The sequence below is a fragment of the Spermophilus citellus genome (genome assembly GCF_964194105.1).
Source record: "Spermophilus citellus genome assembly, chromosome: 12".
Lineage (NCBI taxonomy): Eukaryota > Metazoa > Chordata > Mammalia > Rodentia > Sciuridae > Spermophilus > Spermophilus citellus.
Window position 1 is genome coordinate 30,934,215 of NC_138198.1, and position 20,512 is coordinate 30,954,726.

Sequence of the window (20,512 nt, forward strand, 5' to 3'; positions counted from 1 at the left end):
AATTTTATTGAGGATTTTTGCATCTAGGTTCATCAGAGATATTGGTCTGTAGTTTTCTTTCTTTTTGGTGTCTTTGTCTGGTTTCGGAATCAGGGTGATGTTGGCCTCATAGAATGAATTTGGCAGAGCTCCCTCTTTTTCTATTTCCTGAAATAACTTGAAAAGTATTGGTATTAATTCTTCTTTAAAGGTTTTGTAAAACTCTGCTGTATACTTATCCGGTCCTGGGCTTTTCTTGGTTGGAAGTCTTTTGATTGCTTCTTCTATTTCATCTATTGATATTGGTCTGTTTAAGTTGTGAGTATCCTCCTGACTCAGTCTGGGCAAATCATATGACTTAAAGAATTTATCGATGTCTTCACTATCTTCTATTTTATTGGAATATAGGTTTTCAAAATAATTTCTAATTGTCTTCTGTATTTCTGAAGCATCTGTTGTGATATTGCCTTTTTCATCTCCTATGTTACTAATTTGAATTCTCTCTCTTCTTCTCTTCGTTAGCATGGCTAGGGGTCTGTCAATCTTATTTATTTTTTCAAAGAACCAACTTTTTGTTTTGTTAATTTTTTCAATAGTTTCTTTTGTTTCAATTTCATTGATTTCTGCTCTGATTTTAATTAATTCTTGCCTTCTGGTACATTTGCTGTTGTTTTGCTCTTTCTTTTCTAGGGCTTTGAGATGAAGTGTGAGCTCATTTATTTGTTGGTTTTTCCTTTTTTTGAGGAATGACCTCCAGGCGATGAATTTCCCTCTTAAAACTACTTTCATTGTGTCCCATAGATTCCGATATGTTGTGTCTGTATTTTCATTTATCTCTAAGAATTTTTTGATTTCTTCCTTTATGTCTTCTGTAACCCATTGATCATTCAGTAACGTATTGTTCATTGTCCATGTGATGTAGGATTTTTCCTTCCTTCTTTTATCATTGATTTCCAGTTTCATTCCATTATGATCTGATAAAGTGCATGGTATTATCTCTACCCCTTTATATTTACTGAGGGTTGCCCTATGGCATAATATATGATCTATTTTTGAGAAGGTTCCATGTGCTGCTGAGAAAAAAGTATATCCACTTGATGATGGTTGATATATTCTATATATGTCAGTTAAGTCTAGGTTATTGATTGTGATATTGAGGTCAATAGTTTCTTTATTCAACTTCTGTTTGGAGGATCTGTCCAATGGTGAGAGAGGTGTGTTGAAGTCACCCATGATTATTTTGTTGTGGTCTATTTGATTCTTGAACTTGAGGAGAGTTTGTTTTATGAACGTCGCAGCACCATTATTTGGTGCATAAATATTGATAATTGTTATGTCTTGTTGGTGAATGGTTCCTTTTAACAGTATATAATGTCCTTCCTTATCCCTTTTGATTAACTTAGTCTTGAAGTCGATTTTATTCGATATGAGAATGGCCACCCCTGCTTGCCGATGACATGATTCTATACCTAGAAGACCCAAAAGGGTCTACAAAAAAACTACTAGAACTAATAAATGAATTCAGCAAAGTGGCAGGATATAAAATCAACACACATAAATCAAAGGCATTTCTGTATATCAGCGACAAAACTTCTGAAACGGAAATGAGGAAAAACACTCCATTCACAATATCCTCAAAAAAAAAAATAAAATACTTGGGAATCAACCTAACAAAAGAGGTGAAAGACCTACACAATGAAAACTACAGAACCCTAAAGAGAGAAATAGAAGAGGATCTTAGAAGATGGAAAAATATACCTTGTTCATGGATAGGCAGAACTAACATCATCAAAATGGCGATATTACCAAAAGTTCTCTATAGGTTTAATGCAATGCCAATCAAAATCCCAATGGCATTTCTTGTAGAAATAGATAAAGCAATCGTGAAATTCATATGGAAAAATAAAAGACCCAGAATAGCAAAAACAATTCTAAGCAGGAAGTGTGAATCAGGTGGTATAGCGATACCAGATTTCAAACTATATTACAGAGCAATAGTAATAAAAACAGCATGGTACTGGTACCAGAACAGGCGGGTGGACCAATGGTACAGAATAAAGGACACAGAGAATAATCCACAAAGCTACAACTATCTTATATTTGATAAAGGAGCTAAAAACATGCAATGGAGAAAGGATAGCATCTTCATCAAATGGTGTTGGGAAAACTGGAAATCCATATGCAACAAAATGAAACTGAATCCCCTCCTCTCGCCATGCACAAAAGTCAACTCAAAGTGGATCAAGGAGCTAGATATCAAATCAGATACTCTCCGTCTGATAGAAGAAAAAGTAGGCTCCGATCTACAGACTGTGGGGTCGGGCTCCAAATTCCTTAATAGGACACCCATAGCACAAGAGTTAATAACAAGAATCAACAAATGGGACTTTCTTAAACTGAAAAGTTTTTTCTCAGCAAGAGAAACAATAAGAGAGGTAAATAGGGAGCCTACATCATGGGAACAAATTTTTACTCCTCACACTTCAGATAGAGCCATAATATCCAGAGTATACAAAGAACTCAAAAAATTAGACAATAAGAAAACAAATAACCCAATCAACAAATGGGCCAAGTACATGAACAAACACTTCACAGAGGAGGACATACAATCAATCAACAAGTATATGAAAAAATGCTCACCATATCTAGCAGTCAAGGAAATGCAAATCAAAACCACCCTAAGATACCACCTCACCCCAGTAAGATTGGCAGCCATGATGAAGTCAAACAACAATGAGTGCTGGCGAGGATGTGGGGAAAAGGGTACTCTTGTACATTGCTGGTGGGACTGCAAACGGGTGCGGCCAATTTGGAAAGCAGTATGGAGATTCCTGGGAAAGCTGGGAATGGAACCACCATTTGACCCAGCTATTGCCCTTCTCGGACTATTTCCTGAAGACCTTAAAAGAGCACACTACAGGGATACTGCCACATTGATGTTCATAGCAGCACAATTCACAATTGCTAGACTGTGGAATCAACCCAGATGCCCTTCAGTAGATGAATGGATAAAAAAAATGTGGCATTTATACACCATGGAGTATTATGCAGCACTAAAAAATGACAAAACCACAGAATTTGCAGGGAAATGGATGGCACTAGAGCAGATTATGCTTAGTGAAGCTAGCCAATCCCTAAAAAACAAATACCAAATGTCTTCTTTGATATAATGAGAGCAACTAAGAGCAGAACAGGGAGGAAGAGCAGGAAGAAAAGATTAACATTAAACAGAGTCATGAGGTGGGAGGGAAAGGGAGAAAAAAAGGGAAATCACATGGAAATGGAGGGAGCCCCTTATTGTTATACAAAATTACATATTAGAGGTTATGGGGGGAATGGGATAACAAACATGGAGGGAAATGAATTACAGTAGATGGGGTAGAGAGAGAAGATGGGAGGGGAGGGCAATGGGGATAGTAGAGGTTAGGAAAGGTAGCAGAATACAACAGTCACTAATATGGCAGTATGTAAAAATGTGATGTAACTGATGTGATTCTGCAATCTGCATTTGGGGTAAAAATGGGAGTTCATAACCCACTTGATTCTAATGTATGAAATATGATATGTCAAGAGCTTTGTAATGTTGTGAACAACCAATAAAAAAAAGAAAAAAAAATATAGAGAGGAAAAAAATCCTTTTTGGAATAGTAACAGAAAAAAATTCAATCCTCATTTACTGCTGAATATTTGAAGTTGCTATTTGGTCCTATACTAAAAGAATTAATCAAATTTGGGGATAGAGTGGTATATAAAGTCTAGAAAAAAACTAGTAATTTTTCAATGTAAAGTTTCTAAAGCAATTTTGCTATTACACAGACTCTTAAGAACAAAATGCTCTTTTGTGGTCAGATTGTGGAGTTACATCAATTACTTGAAGCACAGAATTTGTTTTCTTAATATTAGTTAGGGAACCAAAACTTTTCAGAGCAAAGAATATCAGAAAAATTTAAGGGATTCCCAGAAAAAAAAGGGTTTGTGGCCTGGTTTGGGGTAGTAACTGGAAAAATAAAAAAAAATAAAATAAAAAGTGGTAGGGAATACATATTAGAAACCATGTTTGAGTGGTACTTAGTAATAATTGAAGAAATTATAGAATAGGATGACCCCTACTTTGCCCTTAGCAGTGTGCTGTGCCCCCACCAACATGTAAGAAAGAAGTCCTGGGTTTCCTGTGCCCCCAGGGAGTAGGAAGATAGGTAAGCAAAGTGCACCAAGTGGAAGGCCTCTGGGAGCTTCTGTCTACCCAGGAAGCAGGAATCCTAAGGTAACCTCAAATTGACTAAGAAAGGCTCTGAAATAATTATGTATCAATCCCCAAATGACTAAGTTATTACCTGACTATCAAGGCTGGATTTTCTGTTAAGATTAGCAATGTGTATTCCTTAGCAGAAACAGAGAAAGAAAATAAGAGAAATAGTTTCCCTTTTTTCCTACTCTGTTTCTCATAAGCAAAGCATCCATGCTTATGGTGAAAATAATCAATTATTTGGTATTCTGGATAAACGATTACAGAGAAGAGGTGAGGAAGCTGAGTAGCACAGGATGTGAGCTACCATGGTTCAGCAACAGTGCCTTCTCTATACAGGAAGGGCTGCTGCAAAGCCCTGGGAAACAGAGATGACTAAAGCACTATTATAAGGCAACTACCTATTTCTTAAACTCTTTCTTTCTCATTTGCTGATGACCAAAGTCCTCTATTCTTAGTTCCATCCTCAGATTTCAGTCTCACAGCCTTGCCTTTTGGTAATTTAAAAAATTGGAAAGAATCAAAGCGGTGGCAGTTAGCACAACACATTGCAAAAATAAAACACCATGCTTAGAGTGAGAAATCAGAATATCAATTGAAATTCTAGGGGAGTTTAGGGCAAGAGATATCCTAAAGTTAACCTAACTTAAAAACTGTCCACTGAGACACAGGGATAGCTAGGGGCATGACAATAATTTGAGTAAAAATCTAAAGTGGGTAACACAGTATGTTATGGAGATCGTTTATGGACATATGAATTTTGGAGTCCATCCAAGTAGGAAACTATCTATATTGTCATATAACAATGAGAACCATGCAGGGGAGCTCGGCTAGCCCTCAGAGGAAATTTCAGTGAAGAGAGAAGAACAATGTCTTCAGCTGATGCTGACCTAGACAATCCCTTAGCTTTTTTTCAATTCACGTTCTTTACATGTAAAATAAAATGATTATACTATAAGCAAACTAATTATATTATATATCTAATAGTTTATTTTAAATATTAAATGATAAGATAGGTACAACTGATTTATGGGTGTCAATATTGTACCTTGCTATTTTGCTGAATTGATTTGTGAGTTCTAGAAGCTTTCTGATGGAATTTTTGGTGTCTTATAAATGTCACCAGCAAATAGAGATAGTTTGAGCTCTTCTTTTTCTATTCTTTTCAACCTTTAATTTCCTTCTTTTACCTTATTGCTCTGGCTAGAGTTTCAAAGACTGTGTTAAGTAGAAATGTTGAAAGAGGCCATTCTTGTCTTTTTTCAGATTTTAGAGGGAATTCTTTCAGTTTTTTTTCTCCTTTTAGAATGATGTTCACCTATGTTTGTCATATATAGCTTTTACAATGTTGAGGTGTGTTCCTACAATCGCTGGTTTCTATACTGTTTTGAACCTGAATGCATGCTATATTTTGTCAAATGCTTTTTTCTACATCTATTGAGACAATCATGTGATTCTTTTAAGTCTATTTATGTGGTGGATTACAATTATTGATTTCCATATGTTGAACCAACCTTTCATCCGTAGGATGAAAGCCACTTGATCATGGTGCACTATCTTTTTAATGTGTTTTGTATGCAATTTGCCAATATTTCATTAAGAGTTTTTACATCTATATTCAGGGATAGTGGTCTGAAATTTTCTTTCCTTGATGTGTCTTGGTCTGGTTTTTATATCAGGGTAAAACGAGCTTCACAGAATGAGTTTGAAAGGGTTCCATTCTTTTCTATTTTGTGGAATAATTTAAGGAGGATTGGAGTTAATTCTTTTACATCAGTAGTCATTTCTGAGAAGCACTAATCTATGCAATACATCAATCTTTTGATTAGGACAAAATCCACTTAGAAATATTTCAAAAGTATAATTCCTTAAACATGCAGTTAGACAACTGGCTCATGTTAAGTTGAATGAAGTGATAATTCTTTTAATTGCCTAATGATGGTTCTAACTGTTATTACAAGAAGTTAGATGGAGAAAATTAGAATGGATTCTACCTTTACAACCAAGAAGCTGTGCATTCATCTGGAATTTCTCAAAGTTATGTTTATAGAAGGTACAACAGAGAAAACTCCAGAGACCTCTGGATCTCCTCTCCATGTCCTGCTCATTCAAGGCCCCATGAGGACACCTGAGCCAAAAAATATTCTGTGGTAAGCAATGGTTTGCTTAGGTACCATTACTTGTACATGGCAGTTTTTTTAAAACCCAGACCCATAGCAAACTGAGAGGCACTAAACTTCTTTCCTGGCTTCTAGAATTTTGTTCTTTCCAGTGTACCCTCAGTTATACAGGGGTCAATAGACAAGTCTTATTATTGCTCTAAGTGGTAAGGAGAATGCTATCTTGTGTTCAGTTGATATGGAGAGGAATGTGTTAGAATTTTTCTTATTTGAAACCTCTTGTATTTTGTGTGTATGTGTGTGTGTGTGTGTGTGTTTTAATTGAATCTCTCCTTAAATTTCAGATTTAAAATGAAGCATTTATTTCATGATCAAATATTTAAGATCTTTTCCTTTTCCTTCACATAGCCATCTTTTTTCTCTCTCAATGTGATAATTACATATTTAATAGTATGATAATATGCAGTTCCAGGTTCCTTTGTAATTATTAGGATTTTATCATTGATAAATGTAATTTTTCTATTACAAAACCTATATATTCCTTTGTAGATTCTTCTGGCAAGTGACTGAAAGTATTATATGATGGTACAGCAAAGCACATATAATCTTATTTGAAAAGAAAATCTTATTGACACATTCAGAAGATCTTTGTAAGGGAGCAGCGTATTTCTGTAAGTGAATGAATTACTAATAAAGATTAAAGCAAAAATACATTAGCATGCAGTTTCCTTTTATCGTGGTAAAATTTATGCAAAGATCATATAATCCAGCTGCAATGCTTCAAATGAAAGTTAATTAGCTGTTATTAATATGTGATGATATTAATCAGAGGCTTCAGCTTGCCATTATTTTCTGTACCACTAATATATAAGGTGGCATTGTATTTAAGATTTGTGCTGTTAGAAATAGTCCTCGTCATGTCACTGTATTCAACATATTCAGTAAAGAAAGGTAAATTTCCAATTGTGATCCTCTTTTTGTCAGGAACATTAAGAAGATTCAGCAAAGGAATCAAACACCCACTAAACTACTGCACCCTTTTCAAACATATAAAAGAGAAATCGTGTAGGTAGTGCAAAATTGTCAACACTGAAGACCTAGAAGCACTAACCTACAAGACAAGAAGAAGTGAATATCTGTAGATAAACACCTTCTCCAAGCTCCTCAGTGAAGATAATATAAAAACTGTTTAGAATAGAACAGGCCTCTTTAATTTAGACTAAGTCATTTTTCTCATGAAAAATACAAATGTTCCTTGAAGAAAATTACTTCCGAATACACTGCTAGATTTGTACTTATAGATTTGCAGTGAGGAGATAAGATCTAGTTCATATGTGCAACCAATACCTAAGTGGCATGCTTTTAATAGAAAAAGGACAATAGCCTAGCATCACTAATGACCTGTATTTACCACATTGAGATATGCATTTTAAAAGTTAATTTTCTCATTAAGTTTCAATCTCATTTACTAAGTAAAGTGAACATGTCATCTTAGAATCTTTATCAAGTATAAATCTCTATTTGAAGTCAATTAATATCAGGGTCTTGTTCATATTTGAATTCTTACATAAAACAGAGATCTAGTTGCAGCAGCATGTTGAGTATGGATTTACACTCAAACTCAATTAAAATCTGTATGTAATTTGATTTTTTTTATTTGAGTTTATAATGCCTAGACTGCTCAGGAACTTATAGGCAATGTGCCCCCATGTCCAGCCTTGATTTTTAAAGATTATGCAAAATGCTATTCTAAATGTCTTCATATCATCTTAATCAATGATGCTAATTATTTTGTCAGAAATGTTCATTACAGAACCAAAATTATTTATCAAATCTAAGACTGTGTTCTAGGATGATAGCAAGAATTTGGTTGCTTCTAGAATTGGGGCAGATTTGGATTTAATATAAAGTGAATGGACTTATGATACTTAAGTTTTTTTATCCTGAGTGATATTGACAGAAGTATAAAAAAAACTGGAACTTCTAGATTACCTCTTACAAACCTGGTTGATACTTTCTTTGTTATAAAAAATAATGTGTGAATGTTACCACGTAGTCATGTGTGTATGAACCACTGTGAATAACTTGAAAGAAAGCCATTTTCCAAATACATAGGCTTTCTGTTAGATACAAATAATTTTTCTTGAATTAAACAATGCCAAGCCATCTTTGGAAATATAAAGAAGTAAGCTAGCCATTGTAGTGTATCTTAATAGTTGCTGAGATAGATTCTAGTTTTTACATATAGATGCAATTGTAAGAATAAAGGAGACCAAAAAAGCTGCTTGGAAAAGGCAAAATGTGAGTTGAAATTTGAAAGTGACAGCCAGGCAAGGGAAGAGGAAGGAGAGGAGGGTCCAAGACTATCTTCTAAAACAAGGAAATAATATTTGATAAAGAAAAACAATGGCACAAATAGAAGATGCCTGGGTACTTACTAGAGTGTCACTGGAGTCAGAGAAGGTAAAGACAGGGGGAGGAACATCTGGGGAATTTGTAGAAACAAAGTGAGGGTTAGTAAATTCATTATGCACAATGTGGGGCATATCTGCCTCCTGCTGCTATGGCAGACTATCAATAGATTGCAGAACCCTTTCTCACTAAGCCTCCTTACAGTCTAATAACTCTCAGAGGAATGTTACAGACATTCTCAATCAATTTATCAAGATAACCTATAAGGGCCAGTTCACATATGCTATACAAAGTTATATGGAAGTATCCTAAAGACAATAGAAAAACAGTCAAAGTTTAAAAATAGATGATTTGCAAGATCAGCCTATTGTTTTAGAAAGATCATTGAGATTAAAGTGTGAAGAATACATTTGAAGGATATTTAGGGGCTGAGTATCCTGTATCCTCCACATGCTCCCAATATGTACTTATTGAAGCTATAACCCCAGTACTTAAAAATACAACTGTATTTGTGTATAGTCTTTCTGTTAGATGCAAATCATTTTACAAGAGGTCATTAAAATTAAATTAGGTGATGGGGTGGGCTTTAATCCAATCAGACTGGTGGCTTAGAAGAAGAAATTTGCTCATACAAAGAAGCACCGAAGGTACATCTGATGGAGGACAGACTCTGTAAATAGGCAGGATGAGGATAGCCATCTGCTAGTCAATAGAACCCTGAACACACCTTGAACTTGGGCTTCTAGTCTCTGGAACTGTGAGAAAAGATTTCTCTCATTTAAGACACCTACGATATCGTCATTTGTTATGGCAGCTCTAGAAAACTAAGGAAATAGGGGTAATGCCATTAAAAATAACCATTTTGGAGGTTGTTCCAGTAACACAGGGGAGAAAAGATGAAAACCAAAATTTGAGGCTGTGACAAGAGGAAGGGCAAGTGCTGGCTGATGCTGCAGGTGTAGCTCAGTGCCAGAAAAAACAACTGTTTCTTAGAATTCCAAAGAAAGGGAAGATGAAATTATCTATGAGTTGCAAGATAGAATCAAGCCAAGAATAACTCAACCCAATTTTGACAAGACAGAGAGAAAGTTGCTAATGTAAGTATGAACTGCATCATCACATCCTTTGAAGTAAGATTTCAGGGATTTGGAAACACTGAACTGCAGCTTTTGGACTCACCTTGAAACCTCAGCTTGATGCATAAAGTGCTGCATTTGGAGGTCTCTGCATTGCAGAAGTGTCACACAGATTTACCAGGATATTTATGATGAGGTATCTGAAGAAGTCATGTATATTTTAGTGTACAAATTAAACTAGTTGAGGGTAGGAATAATAATTAGTACCTCTCAAGCACTTCCATGATATACATATTTTATCTTCATTTGTAAACATACAAATTAAAGCACATAGAAGCTAAAACCTTGTTCCTGGCTGCACAGTTAGCAAGCCACCAGGCTGCTTCCAAGCCAGTTTATTTCCTCTGTCTGTCACTTTTCTAAAGTTCAATAGAGTCGAGAGAATTTGTGAATACTGGTGTTTGAAGGAAATACCTTGCAAAGAGAAAAGAACACCAAAAATAAATAAATTTTATCCTTCTCAAAAATGTTGCATGGAGTTGCTCTTACATAAATGTGCTAAGAAATGAATAGCTAGACACATAGATGCAATTCACAGAATAACAAAATAACCACAAACAGTGACAATGTTTTATGAGTGACTTTATAATACAGTTAGCTTATAAAAATGTCATTATTATTATTATAATTATTATTTTTGGTACTGGGGGTTAAACACAGGGTCTTGTGCATACGATTGAATTACATCCCCAGCCCAAAAGTCCCTATTATGAAGTCAATGAAAAAAAAAATAGTGCATAGTTATTTGACTTAAAAGAAGGAAACTAAATGATAATTAACTTAAGCTTTTAAATTGATGCTTTAAAAAGACTATTTTAAATTTATTCAATATGACTACAGGGCTGCTACCTCCAGAGCAGATAAGATGCAATAAGAATTTAGTCACATGGTACATTTTACTTTACACATAAGGATCCTGGAGCCTCCTAATCATATATATATATAAAAAAAAAAACATCAGAATCACTACCAAGAATCCGTTTGGCTGTGTCATTACCTTAGAAATAGGAACTCTGCAGCCCATGGATGAAAGTGACAGCTATTGTATGTGGCATGAAACAGTAAAAAATGGAAGAAAGAAGCCAGACTGACAGCAGCAGCAAAGAAAAACCCTCATGAGGACATGTGTACACCTTGCCCCACCCACTGAGCTCCCTTCAGGAAAACTCTTTGCTTTCCATTTTACCCATCTTAAATCAACCTACATTTTATTTTTATTTTTTAAAGAGAGAGTGAGAAAGGAGAGAGAGAGAGGGGAGAGAGAGAGAGAAAGAGAGAGAGAATTTTTTTAATATTTATTTTTTTTTAGTTCTCGGCGGACACAACATCTTTGTTGGTATGTGGTGCTGAGGATCGAACCCGGGCCGCACGCATCCCAGGCGAGTGCGGTACCACTTGAGCCACATCCCCAGCCCTCAACCTACATTTTAAAGAGCAACCAAAAGTTGATTGCTCCAGTGTCAATATATTCTTTAGTATTTTAGAATAATTACCTTGCAATCTGCATCTGGGTTTACCTTGCAAACTGCATCTGGGTGCCAGCCCTTCCATTGATGACACTGATAACCTTTAACTGAAACAACTGGTGGTTAGATAGGGAACTTTCCAAGTACACTGTAAGCTGAATTGATACAAAATTGCTATTGTGTTGTATAACAAATCATTTGTTTGAAGCACTGCAAAATAAGTTAGTAAAACCAAACAATAAAAATGGAAAATGGAATGGTTTGCCTTGAACAAACAGAGTAAGCTGCACAAACAGAATAACAAGTAGAACTCATTGATAAAATAATATATTTTTGCGTATCACTTCTCAGATTTTGGAACACTTGAGAATATATATATTTCTACTAAACCAAAGTTTTATATATATATATATATATATATATATATATATATATATATATATATATATATATATAAAACTTTGGTTTAGTAGAAATTAGAAATCAGACTTTATTACTCAATCTCCAACATCCAGAGGGGTTCCAGAGGATTCAGTTTTTAAGTCTGATGAGTATTATCTGTAGTTCATACTCCAAAACCATAGTTGATGATAATAATCGTAATAGTACTTGTTATTGATTCAAAAATACTAATGGAGTCAAGTATTGTGCAAAGCAATTAACATCTACTGTAGCTCATACTGCAAACAACTTCTCAAATTATGCATTGTAAAGGAAGAACTGAACTGCTGAGGAGCAGTTTAAGTAGTAAACTAGATCCCCAAACAGGATATTTAAGTTGACATTAGGTCACAGCAATTCACAAATAACTATCATAATGAACTGAAGAATTTTTAAATGCATTTTTGCATTTAGCTCAAATGGTGATTCTCAGCATCCCATCTCCACCCTAATTCTTATTATCATATCCGAGGTGGCATCTGAAAATACATGCCTTTAAATATTCCTCCAAGTTGATCCTGTTGTGTGTAGTCAGGTTCAGACTTGGTGTTACAAGTTGCTCTTGATTTTAGATTGCCCTAGATGGTATGGCAGAGGAAATAGGCTTCCAGGGGAAAGAGATGAGACCCATTAGGAAATTACCTATGAGGAACACTCATGTGATATTTTTGTTGAAAATCTCTGATTATGATAGGTGTAGTACTTCTCCAAATGACAATTTCATCATTGTAATGAATTTTTAAAACTTCAGATTACTTCTTATGTTTACAAATAATTGTGCCTACGCATTTGTTTTTCAAAATAAAAGAGTCCCTGTTCTAATTTTATAGCCTCCTTAATTCACTCTAAATCCACACAAACACACTGCATAAGAACCTACACAATAGAATATTACTCAGCAATAAAAGAGAATAAAATCATGGCATTTTCAGGTAAATGGATGGAGTTAGAGAAGATAATGCTAAGATAGCCAATTCCAAAAAAATAAATGCCAAATGTTTTCTTTGATATAAGGAGACTTATTAATAGTGGCATAAGGAGAGGGAGCATGGGTGGAATAGATGAACTCTAGATAGGGCAGAGGGGTTGGAAGAGAAGAGAGGGGGAATGGGGTTAGAAATGATGGTGGAATGTGATGATCATTATTATCTAAAGTACATGTATGAAGACATGAATTGGTGTGAATATACTTTGTATACAACCAGAGATATGAAAAATTGTGCTCTATATGTGTAATAGGAAGTATAATACATTCCACTATCATATACAAATTTTAAAATAGAAAAAAAAGAACCTGTGAATGTGTGATATTTTCTAAAATCCTGGGGAGAAGAAGGTCATGCAGAATATAGAGCTGGCAGGAACAATTTACAGCTAAGGAAGGAGAGAAACTTGAGCAAGACCAAGAGTTCTAAAGAAAGATATAATGTTTCCTATGATATTCTACAATTTTGTGGTATGATAGCAAGATCAGGAAGGAAAGAGTTCCACTCCAGTAAGGACACAGTTCTTAAGGCAGCAAATGAATAACTGGAGAAAATAGGAATATTGCTATTTTGTTCTTGGGACTGAAGTATATTTATCACTGATGCACCAGTATTATGTTTAGAGTACCCTGACATATTGTATAGTAGGTGGGCCAAGTGTGTGTGAGGAGCGTCGGCAAAGCAGAAAGCATTTCTGAAAGAACCCCTGATTTAGGGTTTCCCTAAATAGCACTGAAGTAACCAACCACCAAGGGGACACAGCACCCTGGAGGCTTGCTCTATTTTGTCCCCAATCAGACATTAGTATAATTGCTGTATAAAGTAAACGTGAGCTTAGAGCTTCCCACACCTGGAGCCCTTTCCTTGCTCTCCTGGACTGGCCTCTTGGACCTTCCTTCCAGAATCATTTTCCTGTAGAAATGGCCCCAGTGAGGGTCTCCACTCCCTGAGCTCTGTCTGAAGATGTCTTCATCTTCTTGAAAGGTAGAGACCCTGGGTGAACAGTTATTGACTGTGTATTTTCATATCCGATGCTGTTTCACTTCTAAGCTTCTGGCCTCTGTTCTCACTGCTGAGACATTTGCCTTCAGTCTAATATGCATGCATTTGTAGAAGATTTGTCTCTTCTCTCTTGCTTCTTTTAAAACCTTCCTTTTGCTATCCTACATCACCATGATGGGTCCAATTATGGCTTTTTTTAAAAAAAACAAAAATAAAGTTTCTTGTTTGTGCTGTCTAAACTGAAATTCTGGCAATTCTGGAAATTTCTCAGCCATCATTGTCTTCTAGCAATTCTGGAAATTTCTCAGCCATCATCTCTTTGAATAACAACTCTCACCCCATGCTCTCTTCCAGCTTCAGGAACTCCAAGTGGATTTGTGTTCTTTCTTCTCACGCCAACCTCCTCCTCTCTCTCACCTCCACTCCATATTTTTCCATGTTTTTCTTCTGTCCTGTGTTATACATCCCAGGAATAGCTTCAGCTTCATTGCTCAGTCTGCCAATTGCCCTCCAAACTGAATCTCTGGCTATCTAACACGTCCATTGAATTTCCCATTTCAGTTCGTATATTTTTCATTTCTAGGAGTTGTACTGGACTTTTTTTCCTATCTCTCTGACCACTTTCAGAATATATTTTTCTGTGTCTACATTCTCATTTTTAAAATTTAACAATTGTTTAACTTCTTTTTATTTCTGATCATTCAGACATCTGAAATCATTTGATGTTATCTTCATTTCACACTTGGCTCAGAGAGGTGAGGTCGCTTGCCCGAGGGCACACAGCATGTAAGTTGCAGTCAGCCAGCAGAGGCTGTGGGTAACCTCAGAGGAGGGGTGGGAGGCATGGCTGAGCTGCAGTGGGAGAAGGAGGTCTGGATGGTGGCCACGGGGACAGGCATGGGCTGCCTGGTGCTGTGTGAGAGGCTGGTCATCTGAGCTGGGGTCTGGACACAGGCGCAGCTGCCCCAGCTTTCCTGGGCTGAGGCAGTGGTGCTGGCAGAGAGCTCTGAGGGGATGCCTCAGGTGAGAGTCGGGCTCCAGGGAGGGCAGGGACCCGCCAGGCGGGCCATGTGTCCAGTTCTAGTGAGCCCTCCCCACCTGCACTCAGGCCCAGGGACTCTGCTTTCTGGGCGGATCCATGGTGGCCGTGACTCTCAGAACCTCTGCTGACAGGTTTTCAAGAGTGACTAATGCTCAAAAGGAGAACCCAGGCTGGAATAAAATATTTGCAGTACATGTGTCCACCAGGGGCTCAACTCTGCAGAATCTGTGGAGTCACGACAGGTGCCAATGATCAGATCTAAAAATGGCCCCCGAGAGCTCAGCAGAAACTTCACAAGGGGCAGGCACGCGGCCGATGGATGTGGAAGGGCGTTCACTGCTGTCCTTCAGGGACAACGCATACTCAAACCACAGATCCCGTGACACCCCGCTAGACGGCTAAGCTCAGGGCTGACGGTGCCCAGTGCCACCGGCCGTCGGCACCCTGGACGCCCACACTCTGCTGGTGGAGACTCTGTGCAGCTCTGCGGAAGGGCAGAGCCCGGTGCAGCCTCAGCCGGCAACTCTGCCCCTGAGCATTTGCTCAAAAGAAAGGGCGGCTTAGATCCACCAAGGACGTGGGCAGGAATATTTATAAGGCACAAGAGCCACAAACCCAGGAGCGACCCAAATGCATAGCTGCATAAATTAGTAGCCGCACAGTCACTCAGTGGATTCACTCCCAGAAACAAGGACGAAGGCACTGCTTTCCCACTCTCTGGCCCTGTCTCTCGATGGGCAGCGTCTCTTTGTTCAAGAGTGACATCCAGTTCACCGGCATTCTTTAGCCTTGCCCTGTGTCCTAGCCCAAGGTCCCGAAGCCCATTCTCCCTGGCTGCTTTTAGAAGCTACCCCTTAAATCTTCCGTCTCCAGTGGCTTTGTGTCCGCTGGGTGGCTGGGGGGACATCAAGATGTGCTGATGCACTTAATGGGCCTTCAGTTGTCCTAGGACCGATCACTGAAAAGTCCAGCTGTCCCCAGCGATGCCTTATTAGAGTCGGTGACAGGATGCAGTGGGTGGGGTGTCATCTGTTGACTGTTGCCAAATGGCCCCGCCAGGGTTGTGTGGTCTACACACCATTCACAGTGCACACACATGTGTGCTCACACTTGCAGCATCCTCGGTCCTGACCGGAGCCGGGCGGTGGGTGCAGGTGATTTGGAGGTAGTTTTTCTTGGCTCTGCGGCCTCTGGTCCCGACAGGACTCACAGTGTGCAGGTGGAGTTCATTGCCGTCTTAGGACGGTTTCCCTCCATCGTCCTGCCAACCCCGCCTTGGTATGCTCCCACTGGGTGACCCCGGGCTGCTGGCAGGTCCACGGAGAAGAGCAGGCCAGGACCCCATGGGCTTGGGGGGGCTAGTCCTTAGCCCCATGGGCTCTGTGTCATCTCTGGTCCCCGAATCCAGAGCAGAGGAGGGGCTGGTGCAGGGGCACAGGGGTGAACTACCCTTGTCTGCTGGGCTGGTGAATTCAGCGTGCGCTTATTGAGCACCTACTATGTGCCGACCCAACAGCCTAGGGGCCCAGGGCCCGGAGGCCTCCCTGGGGAGCTGGGCTTAGCTGCTCCAGCAGCCCTAATGGAGGTCTATGCTAGGCACGGTGAGGTCGCAGGGAGTCGGGGACAGTTCCCCAGGGGAGGGGACGCTCTCAGGGGATTACAGTGGGACTGAGGGCCAGCCTGCCCCGGCGTGGCCTTCCCTTTCCTGTCCTCCTGGCAGTGACCCCTCCCCTCCCTCCTTTGACCTGCCCTCACTGTGGACAGACAAGGGGACGTGGCCCTGCCCCCCTACTACCAGCCAGAGGAAGACGACGAGATGCCCTTCATCTGCTCCCTGTCGGGGGACAATGGCATCATGGGCTGCCACGAGATCCCCCCGCTCAAGGAGCAGGGCCGCGAGTGCTGCCTGTCCAAGGACGACGTCTCCGACTTCGGGGCGGGGCGCCCGGACCTCAACGCCAGCGGGCTGTGCGTCAACTGGAACCGCTACTACAACGTGTGCTGCACGGGCAGCGCCAACCCCCACAAGGGCGCCATCAACTTTGACAACATCGGTTACGCCTGGATCGTCATCTTCCAGGTGAGGTCTTCAGGCCCGCGGCCACCGGAGCCGCTCCACCCAGCAGGTGTTTGCCACCCGGTCTCCCTGGAACCTGCCCGGCCTGCGGGCACCACAGGTGCCATTGTGCCCGTCTCACAGGCAGACAGACTGACAAATGGCCAGATGGGGACTGACCCGGCCGCCTGCAGAGTCTGTGCCGTGTGCAGTCCCAGGTTCCGGAGGCAGAGGTGCCGGCTGGGAGGTCCCCACAGAGGGCAGGCAGGACACACGTGCGGTCCTTGGAGGACTGGCCAAGGCTCGCAGTGTCCCCTGGGGTGCGTGGGAGGAAGGACATTCCTGGTGGGGTGACAGCAGAGATCAGCTTGTCCCGTGTCAGTGGAAGCCATATCCCATCATGTGACCCAGTGCACACACCTGCCCTCCCAAAGCCACGGTAGCCTGCTTGGGTGGCACGGTTGGCCCTGGCTGACCCCGTACCTGTCCTCTGCAGAGGGTGTTGCGGGGTTTGTTTGTGGAATGGGGCTGAAGGACCTTAGATAGCTGCTCAACCTCTCTGTTTCTCGGTTCCTTGTCTTTATAATGGGTATGACCCCAGGCCCCTCATGCTGGGTACTGGGAATAGGCCAGGTGACGGGCAGGAGGCAGCCCATGCTCGGTGGGTGCTCAGTCAAGACTCAGCTCCTGCTGTCCTCAGGAGAGATGTGGCCGGCGCGGGCAGAGCAGGGAAGCCTGTAGCCATGAGGAGCAGGAGCATGGGGCTGGGAATTCAGAGCTGCGGGCCGTGTTTTGGGGCCGTGTCTGGGCTTTGCCAGGGACAGTCACACCCGAGAGCTGGTCTTTCTTGAGGCTGCCCCTCTCCCTCTCTGGGAAGACGTCGGGTGGGGCAGGGGAGACAGTCCCACCAGCCTCGTCCAGTGCACACACTTGGGCTCCAGTGAGCCTCACCCGAGCCGTTCCCCGGGGCCTCTGCCGTCCCCATGTACGAAGAAGCAGCTGAGGCCCCGGGTGGGCCAGTAGCCCAGTGATGAGGTAGAGCTGGGACCCCTGGGCTCCTGCTTCCCAGCCCGCCTGCCCTGGCACGGTAGCCAGAAAACGGGGTGAGGTCTAGAGTGAGCGGGACCAGGATTGAAGTCCCGGCTCTAGTACTGCCTGGCTGTTTGACGTTGGGCAAGTGTCCTCACCTCTCTGAACCACCGTTTCCTGGTCTGTATCGCGTGGATGGAGAGGCTGCCCTACGAGGGCGGTGTGTCCGCGTCCTGGTGCACATGAGGCTCTCCCCTCTCGCCCTCGGTGCCGGCTGCAGGTGATCACCCTGGAAGGCTGGGTGGAGATCATGTACTACGTGATGGACGCCCACTCCTTCTACAACTTCATCTACTTAATTCTGCTGATCATAGTAAGTGTCGGGAGCCAGGGCTGCTGAGCTGGCTCAGGACACACGGACCAGGGGAAGGGGATGGGAGGAGGGGAGGCAGCAGGAGGGGATATTTTTAAACTCGGCTGACTGGGGTGATTGACAGGCGCGTCAGGGGCGGTGCTGGAAGCATCTGTCACTTCTGAGGGCCTTTGTTTCTCACTCCTGGGCGTTGGACCCACCGTGGCTCCTGCTTGGCTTCTCTGCCATGTGTCTCTGGGAACACATCCTTCTCATGACCTTAGCTGTAGGTGTGGCCCCAGGATGGTGCTTTTCAAGGGCCCCGGCTTGTCCCTGTTTTCCTGGGACAGGAAGACAGAATCTCCGAAACCAAAGTGTGGGGCCACTAGCAGAGCAAGGTTTGGAAAGAGGCACATGATCCTGGTGACCGTGGGGAGGGCCCTCCGCCTCTCAGGCAGCTCTGCCCCCTGGGATGACCAGGAGACGAGGCTCTGTCGGCCCTCGTAGGCTGGCCCTTCTGCCTGTCCCCACAGTGTCCCCAGAGCAGGTTCGTCCACCTGTCATGCAGCTTCAACCACGGCACAGTCCCCAAAATGTCAAGGTGATTTCACTCCTGGGAGGTGCTGCTCACTCCCCGCCACTGTGGGGCCGGTCCTCTGGCCTCTTGGTGGTGGGAGGGGGCATGCTTGGCCCGCTGGGGCACCCCCATCCTGAGCTGGGGGTCAGGGCGCTGGCAAGTGACCCAAGATGCACCTGCTCCTGGCTTAGCTGCAGTGCTATCCTGGGGAGGCCAGGGCCTTGGACCCAGGAGACCAGCCACACAAGAGAAAGGGGCCCAGCCTGGTCAGCTCTGCTGTCCACTCACCAGAACAATCAGGAAGGCCCACCCACACCAGGCCGGAGCCCAGTGCTGGGAAGGGAGGGGCGGTTCAGCCAGGCTGGGGGGAGCCTCCTGGCCTATCTCTTAGGTGCCGTGGTGGAGGGAAGCCCCGGAGCCCTCCCCCACCCAGGGGAGGCTGGGGACATGGGAGGGTCCCTGAAGGAGATGCCAGAATTGAGCCTTAAAGGCCTTGGGTGTCGAGCAGGGGAGAGCCTCTGGATGGGAGCCCTGCAGGAGGAGCGCCATGGAGCTCGGGGCGGTAGAGGAGCCGGAGTTCCTGAGGGGCTGGAGAGGCTGCCCTCTGCTCCTCCGGGGGAGCCAGGGTGGCCCTCGAGCCACTTTATGAAGTCGGCATGTGACAGCACTTAGCTCTTGGGTCTGGGAAGGCAGAGCCCCAAACCTGCAAACCCCGCACACAGCAGGTGCTCAATAAGTGTGCCCTGCTGCTCTTGCTGCTGCTGTGGAGGGGCCCCAGGTGGTCCCGTCCCAGGGTAGAGCAAGTTGGCTGGGGCCGAGTGTTTTGAGGCACGTGGAGGGTGCAGAGGGCAGAGCTGGACAGACACACCGACGTTCACCCTCGTGCCTGGCCACGCAGGGGCATGAGCTTCGATTCTGAATCCCTGGCCTGGGCCGCACACCTGGAGAGGGCTCCTCAGCCCCAGACAGTCCCCGTCATGCTGAAGGTGGAGGAGAGCACAGGCCAGGGACTGGCCCTTCTGGCCAGTGGCAGCTGGGCTCATTCAGAAGTTCGCAATGTTGGGGGGCTGCACCCCAAAAGCAGAGGACACCTCTTGTGCCCAGGATGGCCCCTGAGGGGGCAGGGCCTTAGTGCTAGCCGGCAGCCTCTCCCCAACTGTCCCTTCAGGCACAAAGAAAGCCAAAGTCCAGGCTGGAGGGTAGGATTCAGGGCCCAAGTGGTCCAAGATGGGCCGCAGCCTCCCTCCCTGGCCTCAATGCCAGCATGGGGTGTGGCCGGGCCCTGGGGTGTGGCCGGGCCCTCTGGCCTCAGCATGAGCTGGCTTGGAGTGGGCCCTGTGGGGCCTGGAGAGCAGCCTGGGCCACGCCTTCGCCTGGAGCAAGGCCTCAGCCGTCTTTTCCTGTCCCCATCTGTGTCTGTGCCTCTGTCTCTCTGGGACCCTCCACCCTCCCCTGCTCCTCTCTGTCCCTGTCTCTTCCCCCAACTCGGTGTCACCCATGCCCCAATCCTCCTGAGCCTGTGTCACTCTCTCCTGTGTCCCCCTTGTCCTTGCTCTCTGCTGGCCCCCTGCTGTCCTCCTCCCTCTGTGGGTGTCTCCTGTCTGTCCCCGTCCTCCTCCTCTCTCCACTCTGGCTCCTGTCTCCCCATCTCCATCTCTGTCTCGGGGT

At 43.2% G+C, this 20,512-nt stretch overlaps 1 protein-coding gene across 1 annotated transcript in view; it reads left to right on the forward strand.

Annotated features, from left to right (window-relative positions):
- The window catches only part of LOC308631405 (voltage-dependent T-type calcium channel subunit alpha-1I-like), a gene marked incomplete at its 3' end in the record, with an annotated part of 180,846 nt that overhangs the window by 119,856 nt on the left and 40,478 nt on the right, over positions 1-20,512 (forward strand). The window contains 2 exon segments of the mRNA XM_081262609.1: positions 16,595-16,910; positions 18,196-18,288. Coding sequence (XP_081118735.1) covers positions 16,595-16,910; positions 18,196-18,288 — 409 coding nt within the window.